This window comes from Phalacrocorax carbo, chromosome 2 (genome assembly GCF_963921805.1).
Source record: "Phalacrocorax carbo chromosome 2, bPhaCar2.1, whole genome shotgun sequence".
NCBI lineage: Eukaryota > Metazoa > Chordata > Aves > Suliformes > Phalacrocoracidae > Phalacrocorax > Phalacrocorax carbo.
In genome coordinates this window covers 167,793,724-167,809,121 of record NC_087514.1, presented here as the reverse complement: position 1 = coordinate 167,809,121, position 15,398 = coordinate 167,793,724, and the positions used below count along the sequence as shown (strand labels likewise).

General features: G+C 60.8%; 2 protein-coding genes across 5 annotated transcripts in view; one reads left to right on the top strand and one right to left on the bottom strand.

The window, feature by feature from the left end:
* Nucleotides 1–915: 915 nt before the first annotated feature.
* Nucleotides 916–6,259, bottom strand: LOC135312164 (zinc finger protein 777-like). Of its 4 annotated transcripts, none has more exons than XM_064445257.1 (6): nucleotides 6,073–6,259; nucleotides 4,720–4,846; nucleotides 3,271–3,384; nucleotides 2,839–2,958; nucleotides 2,557–2,742; nucleotides 916–2,111 (listed from the first exon to the last, which is right to left on the bottom strand). In XM_064445257.1, exons 1-6 carry the CDS (start codon nucleotides 6,172–6,174, stop codon nucleotides 1,207–1,209), a joined length of 1,554 nt encoding a protein of 517 aa, XP_064301327.1. In that variant the 5' UTR covers nucleotides 6,175–6,259; the 3' UTR covers nucleotides 916–1,206. The 4 variants fall into 4 exon arrangements, with proteins under 4 accessions (XP_064301327.1, XP_064301328.1, XP_064301330.1 ...); XM_064445258.1 differs by having other exon boundaries at nucleotides 916–2,108; XM_064445260.1 differs by having other exon boundaries at nucleotides 916–2,108; nucleotides 2,608–2,742; nucleotides 6,073–6,258.
* Nucleotides 6,260–6,541: 282 nt separating this feature from the next.
* Nucleotides 6,542–15,398, top strand: part of LOC104047590 (uncharacterized) — a 22,115-nt gene continuing 13,258 nt past the window's right edge. The window contains exons 1-7 of the mRNA XM_064441839.1: nucleotides 6,542–7,184; nucleotides 7,679–7,799; nucleotides 8,198–8,305; nucleotides 8,483–8,599; nucleotides 8,844–8,954; nucleotides 10,557–11,452; nucleotides 12,900–13,096. Of these exons, the coding sequence (XP_064297909.1) occupies nucleotides 6,801–7,184; nucleotides 7,679–7,799; nucleotides 8,198–8,305; nucleotides 8,483–8,599; nucleotides 8,844–8,954; nucleotides 10,557–11,452; nucleotides 12,900–13,096 (1,934 nt within the window). The 5' untranslated portion in view covers nucleotides 6,542–6,800. The remainder of the gene's footprint in view (nucleotides 7,185–7,678; nucleotides 7,800–8,197; nucleotides 8,306–8,482; nucleotides 8,600–8,843; nucleotides 8,955–10,556; nucleotides 11,453–12,899; nucleotides 13,097–15,398) is intronic.

Sequence of the window (15,398 nt, the reverse complement as noted above, 5' to 3'; positions counted from 1 at the left end):
CTCCCAGTGCATCCCCAGCACGTCCCCAGTCCGTCCCACTGCATCCCAGCAAGTCCCCAGTGAGCCCCCAGTCCGTCCCAGCGCTTCCCAGTGCATCCTCAGCAAGTCCCCAGTCCGTCCCAGTGCATCCCAGCAAGTCCCCAGTCCGTCCCAGTGCATCCCAGCGAGTCCCCAGCATGGCCCAGCGAGTCCCCAGTCCAACCCAGTGCATCCCAGTGAGTCCCCAGTGCGGCCCAGCGAGTCCCCAGTCCGTCCCAGCGAGTCCCAGCGCCTCCCAGTACCTCCCCAGTGCATCCCAGCTCCTCCCAGTGAGTCCCCAGCGAGTCCCAGCGCCTCCCAGTTGAGTCCCCAGCAAGTCCCAGCGCCTCCCAGTGCATCCCAGTTGAGTCCCAAGCACGGCCCAGCGAGTCCCCAGTCCGTCCCAGTGAGTCCCAGCGAGTCCCCAGACCGTCCCAGCGAGTCCCCAGACCGTCCCCAGTCCGTCCCAGTGCATCCCAGCAAGTCCCCAGCGCATCCCAGCGAGTCCTCAGTCCATCCCAGAACTTCCCAGTGAGTCCCCAGCGCGGCCCAGTGCCTCTCAGTACCTCCCCAGTGCGTCCCAGCACCTCCCAGTGAGTCCCCAGCGCATCCCTGTGCATCCCCAGCAAGTCCCCAGCACATCTCCAGCACGGCCCCAGTGCATCCCCATTGCATCCCAACCCAATCCCGTCCTCACCCTATCGTATCCATCCCTACCTCGTCACACCACCCCCACCACAGGACCACAGCTCCACCTCCCCTCTCCATTCCCGGTGCTCCTCCCATCCCCCTCCCCCCACACGGGAGGACCACGTGGCATTCCCGGTGCAGCGCTCCCCCCAGAATGCCCCCCACCCCCCCGACCCCTGGCGCTGCGCTCAGCCACGGGAAGCGTCCTGATTGCTACAGCATCTATTGGCGCCCTGCAGGACAGGGCCAGGTCTCTCCCTCGCGGCAGCCCCCGCGCCCGGCCGGCGTTGGGGAGCCACCCGACGTGCCCCCCGGCAGGGCTGGGCACCCCCCGGCCCCACGGTGGGGCAGGAGGAGCTGGGCGACGCTGCCCACGCTCCAGCTCTCCTCCGACCCGTGGGCACGGAGGGCGAGAGGAGGAAATCCCACAACGTCCCCTCATCCCGGCGGAGACACCTCCCGCCTTCCTGCCACGCTTCCCGCAGCCCCTGTCCGCACTTAGACGGGTGCCGCCGGCACGGGGAGCTGGTTGCCGCAGGGGAAGGGCCTCTCCTGCCGCCCGTGGATCCTCTGGTGCACGCTGAGGTGGTAATGACGCTTGAAAGTCTTCTGGCAGACGCCGCACTGGTAGGGCCGCTCGCCCGTGTGGATCTGGTGGTGGCGGACAAAATCCGAGGCCCAGGTGAAGGTCCGGTTGCAGCAGGGACAGAGGATGAGGTGGTGGTTAGTGTGCCGGCGCTGGTGCAGGATCAGAAAGCTCTGGCTGGAGAAGTTCTCCATGCACTCATTGCACGTGTACATCATTTTGCCAGGCGACAGCGGGTATCTGGTGGGGCTGGGCTTCTCCCACACGGCACTGGGGGCTCGGGGCTGGGAGGCAGGGCACGGCGCCCGGCTGGAGCACTCCTCTGCCTCCGAGGGCTGGCAGAACCCCTTGGACTCCCGGAACCGCAGGTGACGTCGGATCTTCTTCTTGGACATGAAGCTCCGGTCGCAGTGCGCGCAGATGTAGGGCACCCAGTTGCTGTGGCTCCGCTGGTGGATGACGAGGTTGATCTTCAGCAGAAAGTTTTTCCTGCATATGGGGCAGGAGTAGAATTTCTCCCGGGTGGAGTTTCGCTGGCAGGCCGCCGTGCGGCCCATGCAGGAGCCCTCCACGGGCTCTCCCGGGGAGGCGACGGCACAGCTGGGGTCCGCCTCTGCCGTAGCTCTGCAGACATCCAGCATCGCCGCCTTGCTCAGCTCTTTGGGAACATCAGCCACCGCACCCTGGCCGCCACTCCCTGAATCTTTCACATCCTCCTCCACTTCCACACCCTTCGAGGGTGTTTCAGGCACCGCCGGCTTCTCCGCGGCGACCCCCTCCTGCGGCACCTCCGTTGGGATCCCCACCTCGGCATCTGCTGGGAGTTTTTCAGACCCAAAACATCACTTTTCTACGCGGTTTTGCAGATGAGGCATAGACAGCGAGAGGCTTTCCTCCCGCCCTTGCCTCCCACTCCCTCCCCAGCAGCAGCCAGCACAAACCCCAGCCCCGGGACCACTACGGCTCATCCCTGCAGGCACCCACCCCATGGGCGGCGTGAGACAGCAAGCGTCGCTTAGGTGGGATGCGGGGGTCTAACAGGAACACTGGGGCTCGTCCTTCGAAACGAATCAACTGGGTGGGCCGGTTCACGCCACACCACGCCACGCCTCGTCCATTGCAGTTTCAAGGCTGGCAATAGCATTTATAGCCAGAACCCACTCTTGGCCCGTGTGAATTGCGTAAAACCCTGCCCTGAAAGCCACAGCCCCTGAGAGAGCCCTGCGCAAACCTCCCGCCGCTCTCCGAGCACACCGGCACACCTCGAGGCTGCCAGCCCCGCCGAGGAGGGAGGAAGGGCTCCATCCCAGTACCTGCTGCGTGGGGAGGCAGCAGAGAGCGGTTTGGATTCACCGCTTCACAGCACCACGTGGAGAGAGGGCAGGAAGGAGACGGGGTCGGCTGGCTGAGATCTGCCGGGACAGCGGTGGCTTCGTGCGGGGCATGTGCTGCGAAGGCAAAAGGAGCAACGGTGATGCTGGGTGACACACAGCCAGGCAGGGGCCCGGGACCCCTCCCGTCGGCAAGATCTGCCCGCCACTCACGTGCACTGCAGTTCGCCGCGACCGCCAGGCTCCTGCTTTCCTCCTGGTCCTTAGAGTTCCCACCGCAAGGGTCCCCTGCCTTCGTCTCCAGCAGACCATCATCGCTCGGGCGGTCCAGCTCTGGGGAGGAGAAGGGCGCTTGGCTTTAGGGGAGCTCGGAGGAGGAAAGCGCAGGGGTGGGTGACCCTCCTCCCCTGCCCACAGGGCATCGGGATCTCTGCACCACCACCCAGCAGCTGCTGCATCAGGGGAGGGTTTCCAGAATGTCGATGTGTCCCAGCCCACGTTCCCCGTGCCCTCTCCCAGCACGGACTGTCCACAGCCGTCACGGGAGACGCCTCGATTCCCACGGCTGAGGACAGGGACCGCAGTCATCCCAGTACACGGCCAGGAGCCGGGATCCTGGCATGGAAGAAACGCAGCGTCACGCACCTACAGGCGGCACCGGGGACATGCCGGCACCTTCCAGGTCTGGCTCCAGCGGTGGTGTGCGCAGCTCTTCTCGTTCAATCTGAGATAAGAGTTCAGGCTTGGACAGGGCACAATCTGTTCAAGAGCAAGACAGACATCAGAGGCAGGATGCAACAGCGCCTTTTGTGGGTGCACCCGCTGCCTGTCAACACAGAGTCTGAGCCCAGAAAACTTCCATCTCCAACCGGGGCCGCCTCAGTGGCGGCAGGTGGGGAGTTACGGACATGGACAGGGACCAGCAGGCACCAATTCTAGGGGAGGAATCTGAAAAACAACCCCCAGCGTGTCTGACAACACCCCCCCGTGGCAATGACTGCAAGGAAATCCATCCCTGCTCCATGGTGGGGGCAGAAATCCCTGCTCCGTGGTGGGGGCAGAAATCCCTGCTCCAGAAACCCCTCTGTTCTCCCAGAAATTCACCTCACAGACAGGGAAACACCCTGAAGCCCAGCAAGAGAAACATAAGGCTCTTGACTGAACGTTAGCACGGGTGCACCTCCCGGCAGGAGCTCAGCCAGCCCGAGCGCACAGCGCCGGGTGGGGATGAAGGGCTGGTGAGAGGCACGAGTCACGAGTCCCTGCTCTGGGGCGATGTTCGCCCCTCACCTCCCTTCCTCAGCGCTTTTGCTCCAGCTCCTGGGGCTGCGCTTGTGGGGAAGACCCACAGCAAGAGGGAGTGGCCCTGGCTGGGAAGTCCAGGCCCCCATGCCATTGTCCGAGGGCTTGGACGAACTAAATACAAGCACGAGGCCCTGGCTGGGCTAAGCGGGGCGGCACAGAATTATTTAGGATGGAAAAGACCTTTAAGATCGAGACCAACCAGACTTTTTGGAAAACTCATTCCCCAGGTGTGAGGGCCACACGTTTGGAAACCCAACCAGAAGTGCCCCAAACGCTGCCCCATGAGATCTTCTCCCCCTGCAACAAGGGAGCGTGCTCGGTCCCCCACGCCGGGACAAATGGACAGCATGCCTGCCACGCTGACAGGAGACCACGCAAGGATCCAGACAGCTGTGGAAGAGGGAATTCCTGTGAGGGAAAGAGGGAATTCCTGTGAGGGAAAGAGGGAATTCCTGTGAGGGAAAGAGGGAATTCCTGTGAGGGAAAGAGGGAATTCCTGTGAGGGAAAGAGGGAATTCCTGTGAGGGAAAGAGGGAATTCCTGTGAGGGAAAGAGGGAATTCCTGTGGTGATGGCCCAGGGAGCTCAGTGTACCTGTTCTCCAGGAGGAGGAGACACACCACCCCCTCCTGCATGTACCTGCCAGCCTCCGACTGCGGAGGGGACAGGGAATTGAGAGGATCACCAGAGGGCTGGGGATCCCAGCGAAACGCAAAGTGGCAGAAAAGGAACCCCGAGAGTGCTCCCCGGGCAGTGACGGCGGCTGCCAAAGCACGCAAACGGAGCCTACACAAGGACACCAGCGTCTCGTAGTTGCCCTCCATCACGGTCCTGTAGAGCTCCTTCTGCCCGTCGTCCAGGCTCGCCCACTCCTGCCGGCTGAAGCGCACCGCCACGTCCTCGAACGTCACCAGCACCTGGGGGCAGCAGGGCTGGGCTCTAGGGGGGCAGCTCCCAGCCTCACAGAGTGCCCCCCCCAGCCACCTCCCAGCCCCACAGCCGCCCACTGGGTTCACCCACAGTCTCCTAAAAGCCCCCTCAGCCACACCCCAAACAGCTAACAGCCCTACAATGGCCCCAAAACTGACCCCCCCGGCCCACTTACAGTCCCCATCACCCCCCAACCCTCCCCATGGCACACTACCAGCCCCCAGACACCCCTCACCCCCACAACAGCCCCATGGGTGACCCCTCCAGCCCCCATCCCCCCCCACGGCTCACCCCAGCCCCCACCACCACTCCTCAGTCCCACAATGGCCCCATAAGTGACCCCCAGCCCCACCTCTCAGCCCCCATTGCCCCCCAACCATCCCCATAGCTCACCTCTAGCCCCCCACCCCTCAGCCCCATAAGCTCTCCCCACCCCGGGCTCACCCCCTGCCCCCCACCCCTCAGCCCCCCCCCAAGCCCCACAAGTGCCCCCCACCCCTCAGCCCCGCCCAAGCCCCACAAGTGCCCCCCACCCCTCAGCACCCCCCAAGCCCCACAAGAGCCTCCGACTCCTCAGCCCCCCCAAGCCCCACAAGTGTCCCCCACTCCTCAGCCCCCCCCAAGGCGCACAAGTGCCCCCCACCCCTCAGCCCCCCCAAGCCCCACAAGTGCCCCCCACCCTTCAGCCCCCCACGCCCCGCAAGTGCCCCCCACTCCTCAGCCCCCCCACGCCCCACAAGTGCCCCCCACTCCTCAGCCCCCCCCACCCCCACAAGTGCCCCCCACTCCTCAGCCCCCCCCAAGCCCCACAAGTGCCCCCACCCCTCAGCACCCCCCAAGCCCCACAAGTGCCCCCCACCCTTCAGCCCCCCCCCAAGCCCCACAAGTGCCCCCCACCCTTCAGCCCCCCCCAAGCCCCACAAGTGCCCCCCACTCCTCAGCCCCCCACGCCCCACAAGTGCCCCCCACTCCTCAGCCCCCCCCACGCCCCACAAGTGCCCCCCACTCCTCAGCCCCCCCCACCCCCACAAGTGCCCCCCACCCCTCAGCACCCCCCAAGCCCCACAAGTGCCCCCCACCCTTCAGCCCCCCCCAAGCCCCACAAGTGCCCCCCCCCAGCCCCACAAGTGCCCCCCACCCCTCAGCCCCGCCTCCGGCCCCACGAGCGCCCCCCTCCCCCCAGCCCCCCAAGCCCCCCGGCCTCGCTCGGTACCGCGGGCAGCCGCAGCGCCCAAGGCGGCCCGTCCCGCAGCGCCGCCTCCGCCCGCTCCAGCCGCCGCTCCACCGCCTCGAGGCGGTCTTTCAGCTCCGCCATGGCCCCGCCGCCGCCGCCGCGGGGACGGGGAGGGCCCGGCCAGGCCCCGCCGCCGCCGCCGCCGCCGCCCCCGGCCCCGCCCTCCCGCCGCCGCGAGGGAGAGTCGCCTTCCGCCCAGCCGCGGGGCATAGCGCCCCCTGCCGGCCCGGCGCCGCCGCGCCCCGCCGCCCCGCTTTCGGGGTCACCCGTGGGCGAACACCGCCGGGGGAGCGGCGGCACACTCGGGAGAGCTTCCCCGCGTTGTCTGTCCCTTCCAACCAGCCGCTTCTGGGTGACTGGCAGGTGTCAATCGCTCCCGCGGACCGCCGAGCGGCAGGGGGCGCTGTGGCACGGGGCGGCGGCGGGAAGCAGCGCCCCCTGGCGGGGAGAGCAGGCCGCCCGCTGGCGCGGTCACTGCGCGGTGGGTCCGGAGCGGCGGCGGGCAGTTAGCGCGGCCGGGGCGGCGCGGAGGGCCCGGTGTGCGGGAGGGGCCGGGCCCCGTGTGCCGTACCCCCCCCCCCGGGGCAGGGGGGGTGAGCCCGGTCCCGGTGTCCCTCCATGCTCCTGACCCGCTTCCCTCCCGCAGCCCTGGAGGACGCCCGGTGACGGGGACCCCACGGAGAGCAATCCCGGTTGGGAAAACGGGAATGGAGCCCCCGCAGGCGGCGAGTTTCTGCCTCCCCGTGGCTCCTCCGCCAGCACCGGGGCCCGGCGGCTCCAGCATCTCGCTGTGGACGGTGGTGGCGGCCGTGCAGGCGGCGGAGCGGAGCCTCGACGCCCACGCTTCCCGGCTCCTCAACCTGGAACGCCGGACGATGACCACCGAGAAAAAATACTTAGATTGTGAAAAAACGGTGGTGGATTTCGGAAACCAGTTGGAAAGCAAACTGGCCATACTGGGCACCCTCATCCAGGAGTACGGGCAGCTCCAGCGGCGCCTGGAGAACATGGAGAACCTCCTGAAGAACGGGAACTTCTGGATCCTGCGGCTGCCTCCCGGGAGCGAGGTCCCCAAGGCAGCGAGTGGCACGGTGAGGGTGGGGGCCACGCAGCGGGGAGGCGGGTGGGCGGCATCGAGCTCCATCGTGCCTCCGCCTTCCCGGAACGGTCAGGGGATCCCGCGGGACCGTCGGTCGCTCCCGTCGGTCGGCCGCCGCGGGTGAGCGCGGAGCAGGGGGCGATCGCAGAGGGGTGTCTTTGGGTTCAGCAAAAGGACAGGTTGTGGCATGTGATGGTAAACGGTGGGCGCTTCCCCACGCCGGGGTCCCTGGACTGCGAGAGGGGATGGGGGTGGGCACGGGGGAGGCGCGAATATTGTGGAATATCAGTGGAACAGTGTGGAATCGCGCAGTTCCCTCGGGAATGATCACAGCTCTTCAAGTTCCTCCCTTTGTGCCACGAGGATGCCCCAAGGCAGGGTTGTTGTTCTCCCCCAGGACAAACAGAACCGAGGAAGTTTCCGAAGGACGTTCCCTCGGCTCCGCGTTCCAGCCCGGTGCCGAGCGTGTCCCTTTTGCCGTTCCAGGCCCCGATGGAAAGCGACGCCGCTTACTTTTCCGCGCAAGAGCGGGAGAACCTGGCGGAATGGCAGAGGGAGCTGTACAGAAACGTGCTGAGAGAGAAGAGCGACTCCCTCGTCTCTCTGGGTGAGCATCACTGTTTCAGTCAGTTATCGGCGCTTCCGGATTTGTTCCATTCTGGGGGATTTTTCCCCACACCTGGAAAGGAGGTTTGTAGAAACGCGGAGGAGCCGGTGCGCGTTGCTGAGGGTAGCGTAGAGCGCAGCGTGCCTTGCATCCAGCCCCTCCGTGTGCGGGCGATGGCTGTGGCCGCCACCGTGTCACGGCTCCCAGCACCGGCACGGCCCCTTCCCTCGGCCCCGCTGGGATGGGGCTGGTGCCGGAGGTGGAAGCCGCCGTCTCCTGGTGTGCTGTGGCCGATGGAGCCGGTTCGGGGAGCGCAGCAGAGCGCGTTCCTCCTCCCTGTGGGTGCGGTGGGCGTTTTGGTGCTGCGTGGAAACCTTTGTCTCTCTGTTCCTCAACAGATTACGCCATCTCCAAACCTGAGCTCCTGTCTCGGCTTCAGAGAGGAGAAGCGCCCTGCAGCAGGGATCAGGCGGCCTCCAGAGAGGTTCCAGCAGAACCAAGCACAGGCAAGAGATGAATTACAGTTTTATTGTCAGGCGCGATGTTTGCACCTTGCTGTCACCAGACAGAGGATGTCACGAGGCGATAGTCCTGACTTGCCGCGGGGGGAACTTCTCAGATCTCAGGAGGAGCGGGTTCAGAGCGTTAGGAAAGAGCGTAACGGGTTTGGTCTTTCCCATTAGCGGAGTTTCTGCTGTTTAGACTTGACGCGAACAGCCAGGACGGCAGGGGAGGAGCGCAGTGCCTGATGGGACAGGAGAGCCTGGAGGGAAGAGTGATGCCGGCTGCGCCTGGACCCGGTGAGCGCGGCGCTGAAAGGGTTTGCTTGGACACCCGGGCAGGGAGGACGCGCTCCCGAAATGGTGGGGAAAAGGGAAACTGCTTCTCTGCAGGGCAGGGTAAAGCTCCTGCAAGCAGGGAGGGGAGATGCCGGAGAGAGGCTGGATACGAGAGCAGGGTATCTGGCAGCAAACCTGCTGGGCGAAGGAAGAGCCGAGCGGTGCTGCGATAACCGGTAAAGAAGTTTCCTTTTTACACTGACAGAGTACGGCATGCCAGAGCCGAGCTTTGCGGGCGCTGTGAAGCAGGAGGAAGAGCTGTGTGCGGAGGAGCGGGGACCCTCGGAGGACGCCGAGTTCACCGAGCTCAGAGCGGGTGGGTTGCCGGCAACCCCGCAGCGCGCTGTGCTGCCAGAGATGTGGGGAGTCCCCGGTGTTCCCGCTGTGGGACAGCCTGTGCCGAGACACGGGGACTGAGGAGAGGCAGGTGGGGAAGGAGCAAGAGCCGCACAGCAAAGGCTGAAAGCAAAGCGGGCTTAGAAGGTGTTTGGGCAAATTCCCGGGTGGAATATGGTCCCCTCCGGCTCCCATCCTGCTGCGGGGGGGCCGTCCCAGCGTTGGGCAAGGCCGTGGCCAGTGCAGGGCTCGGCTCTTCCCTGCAGCCCCTGGGCTTCTCGGCACCCAGCCCAGAACGCTCCGCTCCCTCTTGCGGGTCTTGTCTCCCATTCTCCGGAGCCCATCTGCCGCTCTTCTGGAATTTCTTCTGCTCAGTGGCTGCATCCTCAGAAGAGGGAGCTGTGCTCCAGAGCCGTGCCTCAACGGCTACCAAGAGGCCAGGGAAGGCACTGGGATGGATCTGTTATTCCCAAAAGCAATGTAATATTTACTCTGTTAGCAGACCGGCCCCAGCTCACCAGTCGCTTCCTCACCCTCAGTCCTGGTTTCTCCATATTCTCCTTGCGCCACCTCAGAGGTGTCCATTGCTCGGTTTTTGCCAGTATTGGCCCTGCTGTGACTAAATCTTAGACGCTTTTTCTCCGGCCCCTCACGCAGCCTCTGCGTGTTGTCACCTCTCCGCTGTCAGTCGCTGCACAGCACCAGTGAGCTGGGGGATGACGCTCTCCAGACAGGAGACCGATCCTTCTTTAGATTCTGCCCTCACGCTGTCGACAGCTTTCAAAATGGTTGTGTGTTGGCAGTTTGCATCCTTGACTTTCGGTTGACTTTCCACCAATGGGTGATATTCATACCCCGACCAACCAAAATTAGATGTTTGGGTAGGAATGAGAGTCGAGAGAAAGTCTGGGACGGGTTAAGCGTGACTAGAAAACCCCAGGCGCCTAGCTCGGAGATGGAAAGCGATGAACCCTCAGAGGAAATGTGCTTGTACTGCCTCAGTGAGGACTACAGAGGAGCCTTCCTCATTACATACGAGTCCTGAGCGGTAGCAGGCATGTCTCGAGTCCAAACCAGCTGGCGTTTGGGCATCCCCTTTCAAGAAGGGGCTGCGCAGGTGGGTCGCCACGGCCTGGGAGTAGGGGGGCGGTGGGTCTCAGGGAGCGAGCGGGTGTTCTCTGAAGAGTGAGAAATACCGAGTCACTGGTGTGGGGAGGGAGGCGGACGGGCTGGCGGGGAAGCAAAGGGCCACCCCAGGTCCATGAGGTCTTGGCGCTTAGGAGAAGGCAGGCGGCTGGAGGTGGTTTTGGAAACTGCTGAACTCTGCTCTCCTGGAAGGCAGCGCTTCCCTCTGCCTCTCCCTCACGGCTTCTCACGCTCGCTGCTCAGCCAGCTGAAAGGGAAGCATTCCCTTGCTTTTCACTCTGATTCTGTCTTTCGGCCTTTCTGCAGAGGAGCACAGCTGCCTTTCAGGCTCCCTGTGTAAGGCAGGCTCCTTTGATTCCGGGGAAGGAGTGGGGAAGGGTTTCAGAAGCCTCTTGCGTCTCACACCAATGAATGTCTCCTTTGTTGTTCTTATCAGTTCCAGCAGATGAGGTGATAATGTTCAAAATAGAGCATCCGGACTCTGAGGAATGCCCCCAAAGCTCAAAGCCCCCCGCCACTTTATCCAGGGAGTCAGAGGAGCTGGTTTTCCAGGGTCCAGGCGAGGCGCTGCCCTTCGATAGTCAGTACGGCTCTCCTGTGCAGCAGGGAAACCAGAGCGTGAGCAGGCTGGTGCCATCCCCGCCGGGGGAAGAGGGTCTTGGCGAAAGCAATGTTGACATGTTCTATGGGCAAAACAGTCCCAACAAGAGACCTCACTCGTGTACTGCGTGCAGGAAGGGCTTCTGCCTGAAGAAGGTGCTGACGACTCACCAGGAGGACCACGGCACACAGCACAGCATTGAGCACGTCGTGGACGAGGAGGGCTTCCTCCATCAGCAGCGCCAGTGGACCCACATGGAAGAGAGGACCCTCGTGGCCATGGGGAGTTTCAAGCAGAACCAGAATGCGAAAGCCCACACCAGCGTCCCGGCCACGGAGAAGGCACACAGCGATCCCAGGTGCATGAAAAGCGTCAACGCCAACAGCAGCTGCAAGTCAAGTCAGAGGGAGCACCCGTGGGAGAGGCCTTACAAGTGTGACAAGTGTCAGGAGTACTTCTCCCAAAAGAAAACCCTCATCATCCACCAGCGTATGCACTCAGGCCGGAGCAGAGGGGTCCTGTGGTGCTCCTACTGTGGGAAGACCTTCAGCCACCCCTCCAATCTGATCCGGCATCAGCGGATCCACACGGGGGAGAGGCCATACCAATGCAACGAGTGCCTGAAGCGCTTCACCCAGAAGCAGCATCTCCTCCAGCATGAGAAGATCCACCTGCGCGAGAAGAACTGCGCGGTGATGCAGAGTGCGAGGAAGGCACCGGTGCACAGCTCCTAGGCTGTGCAGGCTCACGCAGCCTGACGGAGGAGAGGAGAGAGTCTCCGCTGCTCGGCGGCAAAGGCTCTCTGGCAATTTGTCCCAAAGATTCAAGTAAAGTAGAATTAGGATCCACCTTGGCACCTTTTCTTCGTGGCGTTATGCCACAGTACCTCAGTCTGCCTCAAAATCTCTCCGGAATAAAAGTGGTTTGGGCCTCTCCAAGTTTGAGTTGGTTGTTTGAACAGGTTCTGGCGATGCTGAGGGTTTTTTTCTGAAGCTCTTCTTCGCCTGGAGTTTCCCCGGCTGCTCCCCTTGACAATGTTCTGCTGTCCTCAATTTCACGGGCGAGTTTTGAGTTGCACATTCGCAAAAGACTCCTGGCAACTAAACGTGTGCGCGGGCAAGGCGTCGCCGACAGCCTGCGCAGATGCCCCCTCCGCCAAGGAGGGCCGGCCAGTCGGTTCCAGCTCCCTCTGTGCCTCGGCACAGGGCAAATGATGTTTTCCCTGCTGCTTCTGCTCAGGAAGGCAGCGGGAAAAGATAGGGTCCGTTCCTTCTCTAGAGCTTGAAATCAGATTTAGTTTGCTGCAAATGACGGTGATGGGGCCACGTTCTGCTTGGAGTCCCTCTGACGTGCGCTGGGACACGCGCCGACGGAGACTCCGTTTGCACTGCAGCCGTTGCGGGGAGTTTGCTCCATTGCCTGTCACCTCGGAGCACAACCAGAGGAGGGGGCATCACCTAAACCCCTTCTCTTACCTCTGCGAGACCCCCCGTGGAACCGAACGGAGAAACCACTGGTAAGCCAGAGGTGGGGCACGCCGTACACCCAGGCTACAGCGAGCCTTGGGATAACTTTCTGCTGGCTGCCCGTACGTTAACACTTTTCTTTGTATTTCATTATTGCCTTCATCCCCCCCTCCTGGTAGCCTGGAGTATGGACATTTTTTGTTCTTGGGGATCAGCTTTCATCATATCCCAGACCGCTACGAAAAATTTTTCAGCGCTTGAAATGTGTTCAGCAAATTGCACAAATACGTAGCACAACTTCAGGGCTGGCGTTGCTGCCTGACCTGTTTTAAACCTGCTGCTCGTTTTCCTCATCACTCATCGGGCTTTAGAAACCCCTCTGTGGCTTCCTGGGCCCAAAGTGTCTGCTGAGGGGAGGGCGCAGGTGGCTGGGGTATCCCCTTGGAGACAGAGGTGTTCCTCTGGCTCCAGCTGGCTGCTGCGGCAGATGTTTTACTTCCAGATGTTCCGGATCCAGAAAGGAGGTTCCAGATGTTCTGGAAACTCCTTTGGCCAAGGCGTGAAGTCTCTTTCCAGGTCGTTGCTGTTGGTTGTCGCCTGCCCTGCCAGCAGCGTTAAGACGGGAGCGCTCCAGCGCCCGCTTCGCCCAGCCAGCGAGGCCAGATCAGGTCTCTGGGGCCGTTTAAGCTAATCTGATTCTTGCCCGGAGCAGATCGGGGTGAGCCTGTGTGAACCCGCCCTGAACCAGCGCTGTGGGAGCTGGCACAGAGCCACGCGTGCCGAAGCGTCTTCAACCGCTGCAGGTGCGCATTTGCCTGGTGACCAACCGCCGGCCGCCTTTTCTCGTCCTAGTGCTGCTGAGGTCTTTGATTTCACCGCTCCCGACGTGCCCCAGGAGCTCTGTGTGTGGTGAGCCCCTTTCTGTGCACCTAGTTTTGGTTTTTTCCCCCCACCCCCAAATAAGAAATCTGTGAGGACAGAAGGTATCGGGTTTTGTCCCTTCTCGGTGTTCAGTGGCCACTTGCTACCATCAAGCAGCGAACACAAACCATTTTATCTCCGCTGTTTGACATGCTGAAGGAGAGTCTCTCGGCAGTTCATGGTACGGGTCGTTTGATACCCAGACACACCATTTGGGTCTTGTCCGATGAGCAGGGAAGTTAATCAGTTCTCCAGCGGTTTCCTACTGACTCCAGTTAAACTGCTTGTATATGTTTTACACTTTTATTACTCAGACTGTGAGCCTTCAGGGCAGGGAACTTGTTTCTATCTGTTTGTAAAATGCCAGTTAAATCTGCAGCAGTATATACTTGATTTTTAACAACAATAACATTAAAGTTGAGCAGATTAAAGCTGTGAAGTTCTAAATGCTTCTTTTTTGGGGCTCTTTTTTTTTTTTTTTTTCCAAATCGTTTTACCTGCTGGTAAATGGCACTTGGTAGTGTCGTACCTTACTGATGGAGAGACAAAAATGTACCTTGAACTGGAAAAAGAATGGAGTGGATTTCACTGGATTTTTAATATTGCAGTAGAACCTGAGCAGGAGCATTGTTTTTTCTGTGTGTAGCTGAGGTCCGAACAGAGCCTGAATGGTAAAAGCATCTAAAAATAGGATGTAAATAAGCTCACTATACAATTCTCATCCTGCGGGGAGATCACATCGATCCTGCTGCCAGCATAAAGTGCTGGGCCACCGCAGCGTCGCAGTCGCTGTCAGTTTAGTGCGCTCAGTTCGGTCTAGGAAAAGCGGGACGTATTCTGGGATAAAGATGCCGCCGCATAAAGCAGCGGAGGGGCGCTTGTCACCGAGTCCCCCGTGACCAGAACATCCTGGATCTTAGTTAGGCTCACTTTTGGCAGCACTTGTTGGTTATTCTACAAACAAATAACTTCAGGTGCCTTTTTCTGGGCTGCGGAGAGATGTCTGCAGCCACAGCCGTGAAGGAATCGGGGTTCGGGTAGGGAAAAGGTGGATATTTTAGCAGTGTCACCTGGGGAGGGTTACGCCGTCTAAACAGCGCTCTCCTATTTTACTTGAAGACTTCATATGTTTACTGCTCTCTGAGCATCCTAGTGTGCTCCTATTCATGGCTTCTTGATGCTGCCTTTGATAATGCGGACGAAGCAGTATTTTGCACGGTGACTCATAGTTTCCCTATTCTAGCCCCGCTCCCCTGTATTTCAGGGGCAAATATGTATATTTATAACAAATCACAGAGCTATCTTGAGATTAATGCTGCTTAAGTTGCAAAAATTCAACCCTGAATCCAAAAATAAATGTCAAGTGATAAAAAAAAAGTGCTGCTCTTCCAAAGCCAGGAGAAAGAAGGTAAATCCTCCTCTTGCAGAGACTCACGCCTACATGGAAGAGCGGAAGCTGCAGAGGAAGGCAAGAGTAGATGCGGTGATGGGGAGGGAGGGAGGGAGGGAGGATTTCGGGAACACAAGGTCTCCTGCACCCACCCTGAGATGCATCATGAAGCCTCCACGCCACCCATGAACAAGTGCTGAGCTTTTATCATCGTAAATAGCGCTTTTAAGTGCGCAACTTTTCTCTGACCCTCCGTTACGTGGGCCGCTATAGCTCAGGCTGGAGCGGGACAGAGTGTCCGCTGCAAAGCCACATGTCCAGCCTGAGCTATTCTTCACAAAAGAAGGCCAAGACGCATGCAGAAAACAGAGAAAAAGAAAAACCTGACCCCGGTGCGCCCAGGACTGCAACGTCTTATTGGATTCTTGAGTTCTGGCAAATGCAAACTATTTTGCTTAAAAAGCAGCTGAAGCTTTTGTTTATTCATTTTGTAAGTACTTGCTGTTGTTAGAGCAACCCCAAGGTTTTTATTGCGTTATGGCTTCAGATTTTTGTTTATAAAAGCCTCTCTGTCTTACCACGTAGAGGTAGGAATTCTTTGCCTCCCATGGAACGCTGCGTTTCGGAGAGGGACGCTGGCTCGCCCGCACCCAGCTCCTTACGCGAGATTCAGTGCAAGACAAGGTGATTACGTGTAAGCACCGAGAAGCCCCACCATCCTCCAGCAGCCCAGCTCTCCCCGCTGGTCTGTCCCTCACCAAGAGGACGAGAACCACGCGCGTGTCACACTAGGTGTCACCTCGCGCTGTTGTCAGGTTCTTAAGCCCCTTCCTGGGGTGGGCCTGGTCCTTTCCAAACGCTGGAGGGGGAGTCTTCTGCTCCAGCCACTCTCAGCACGGC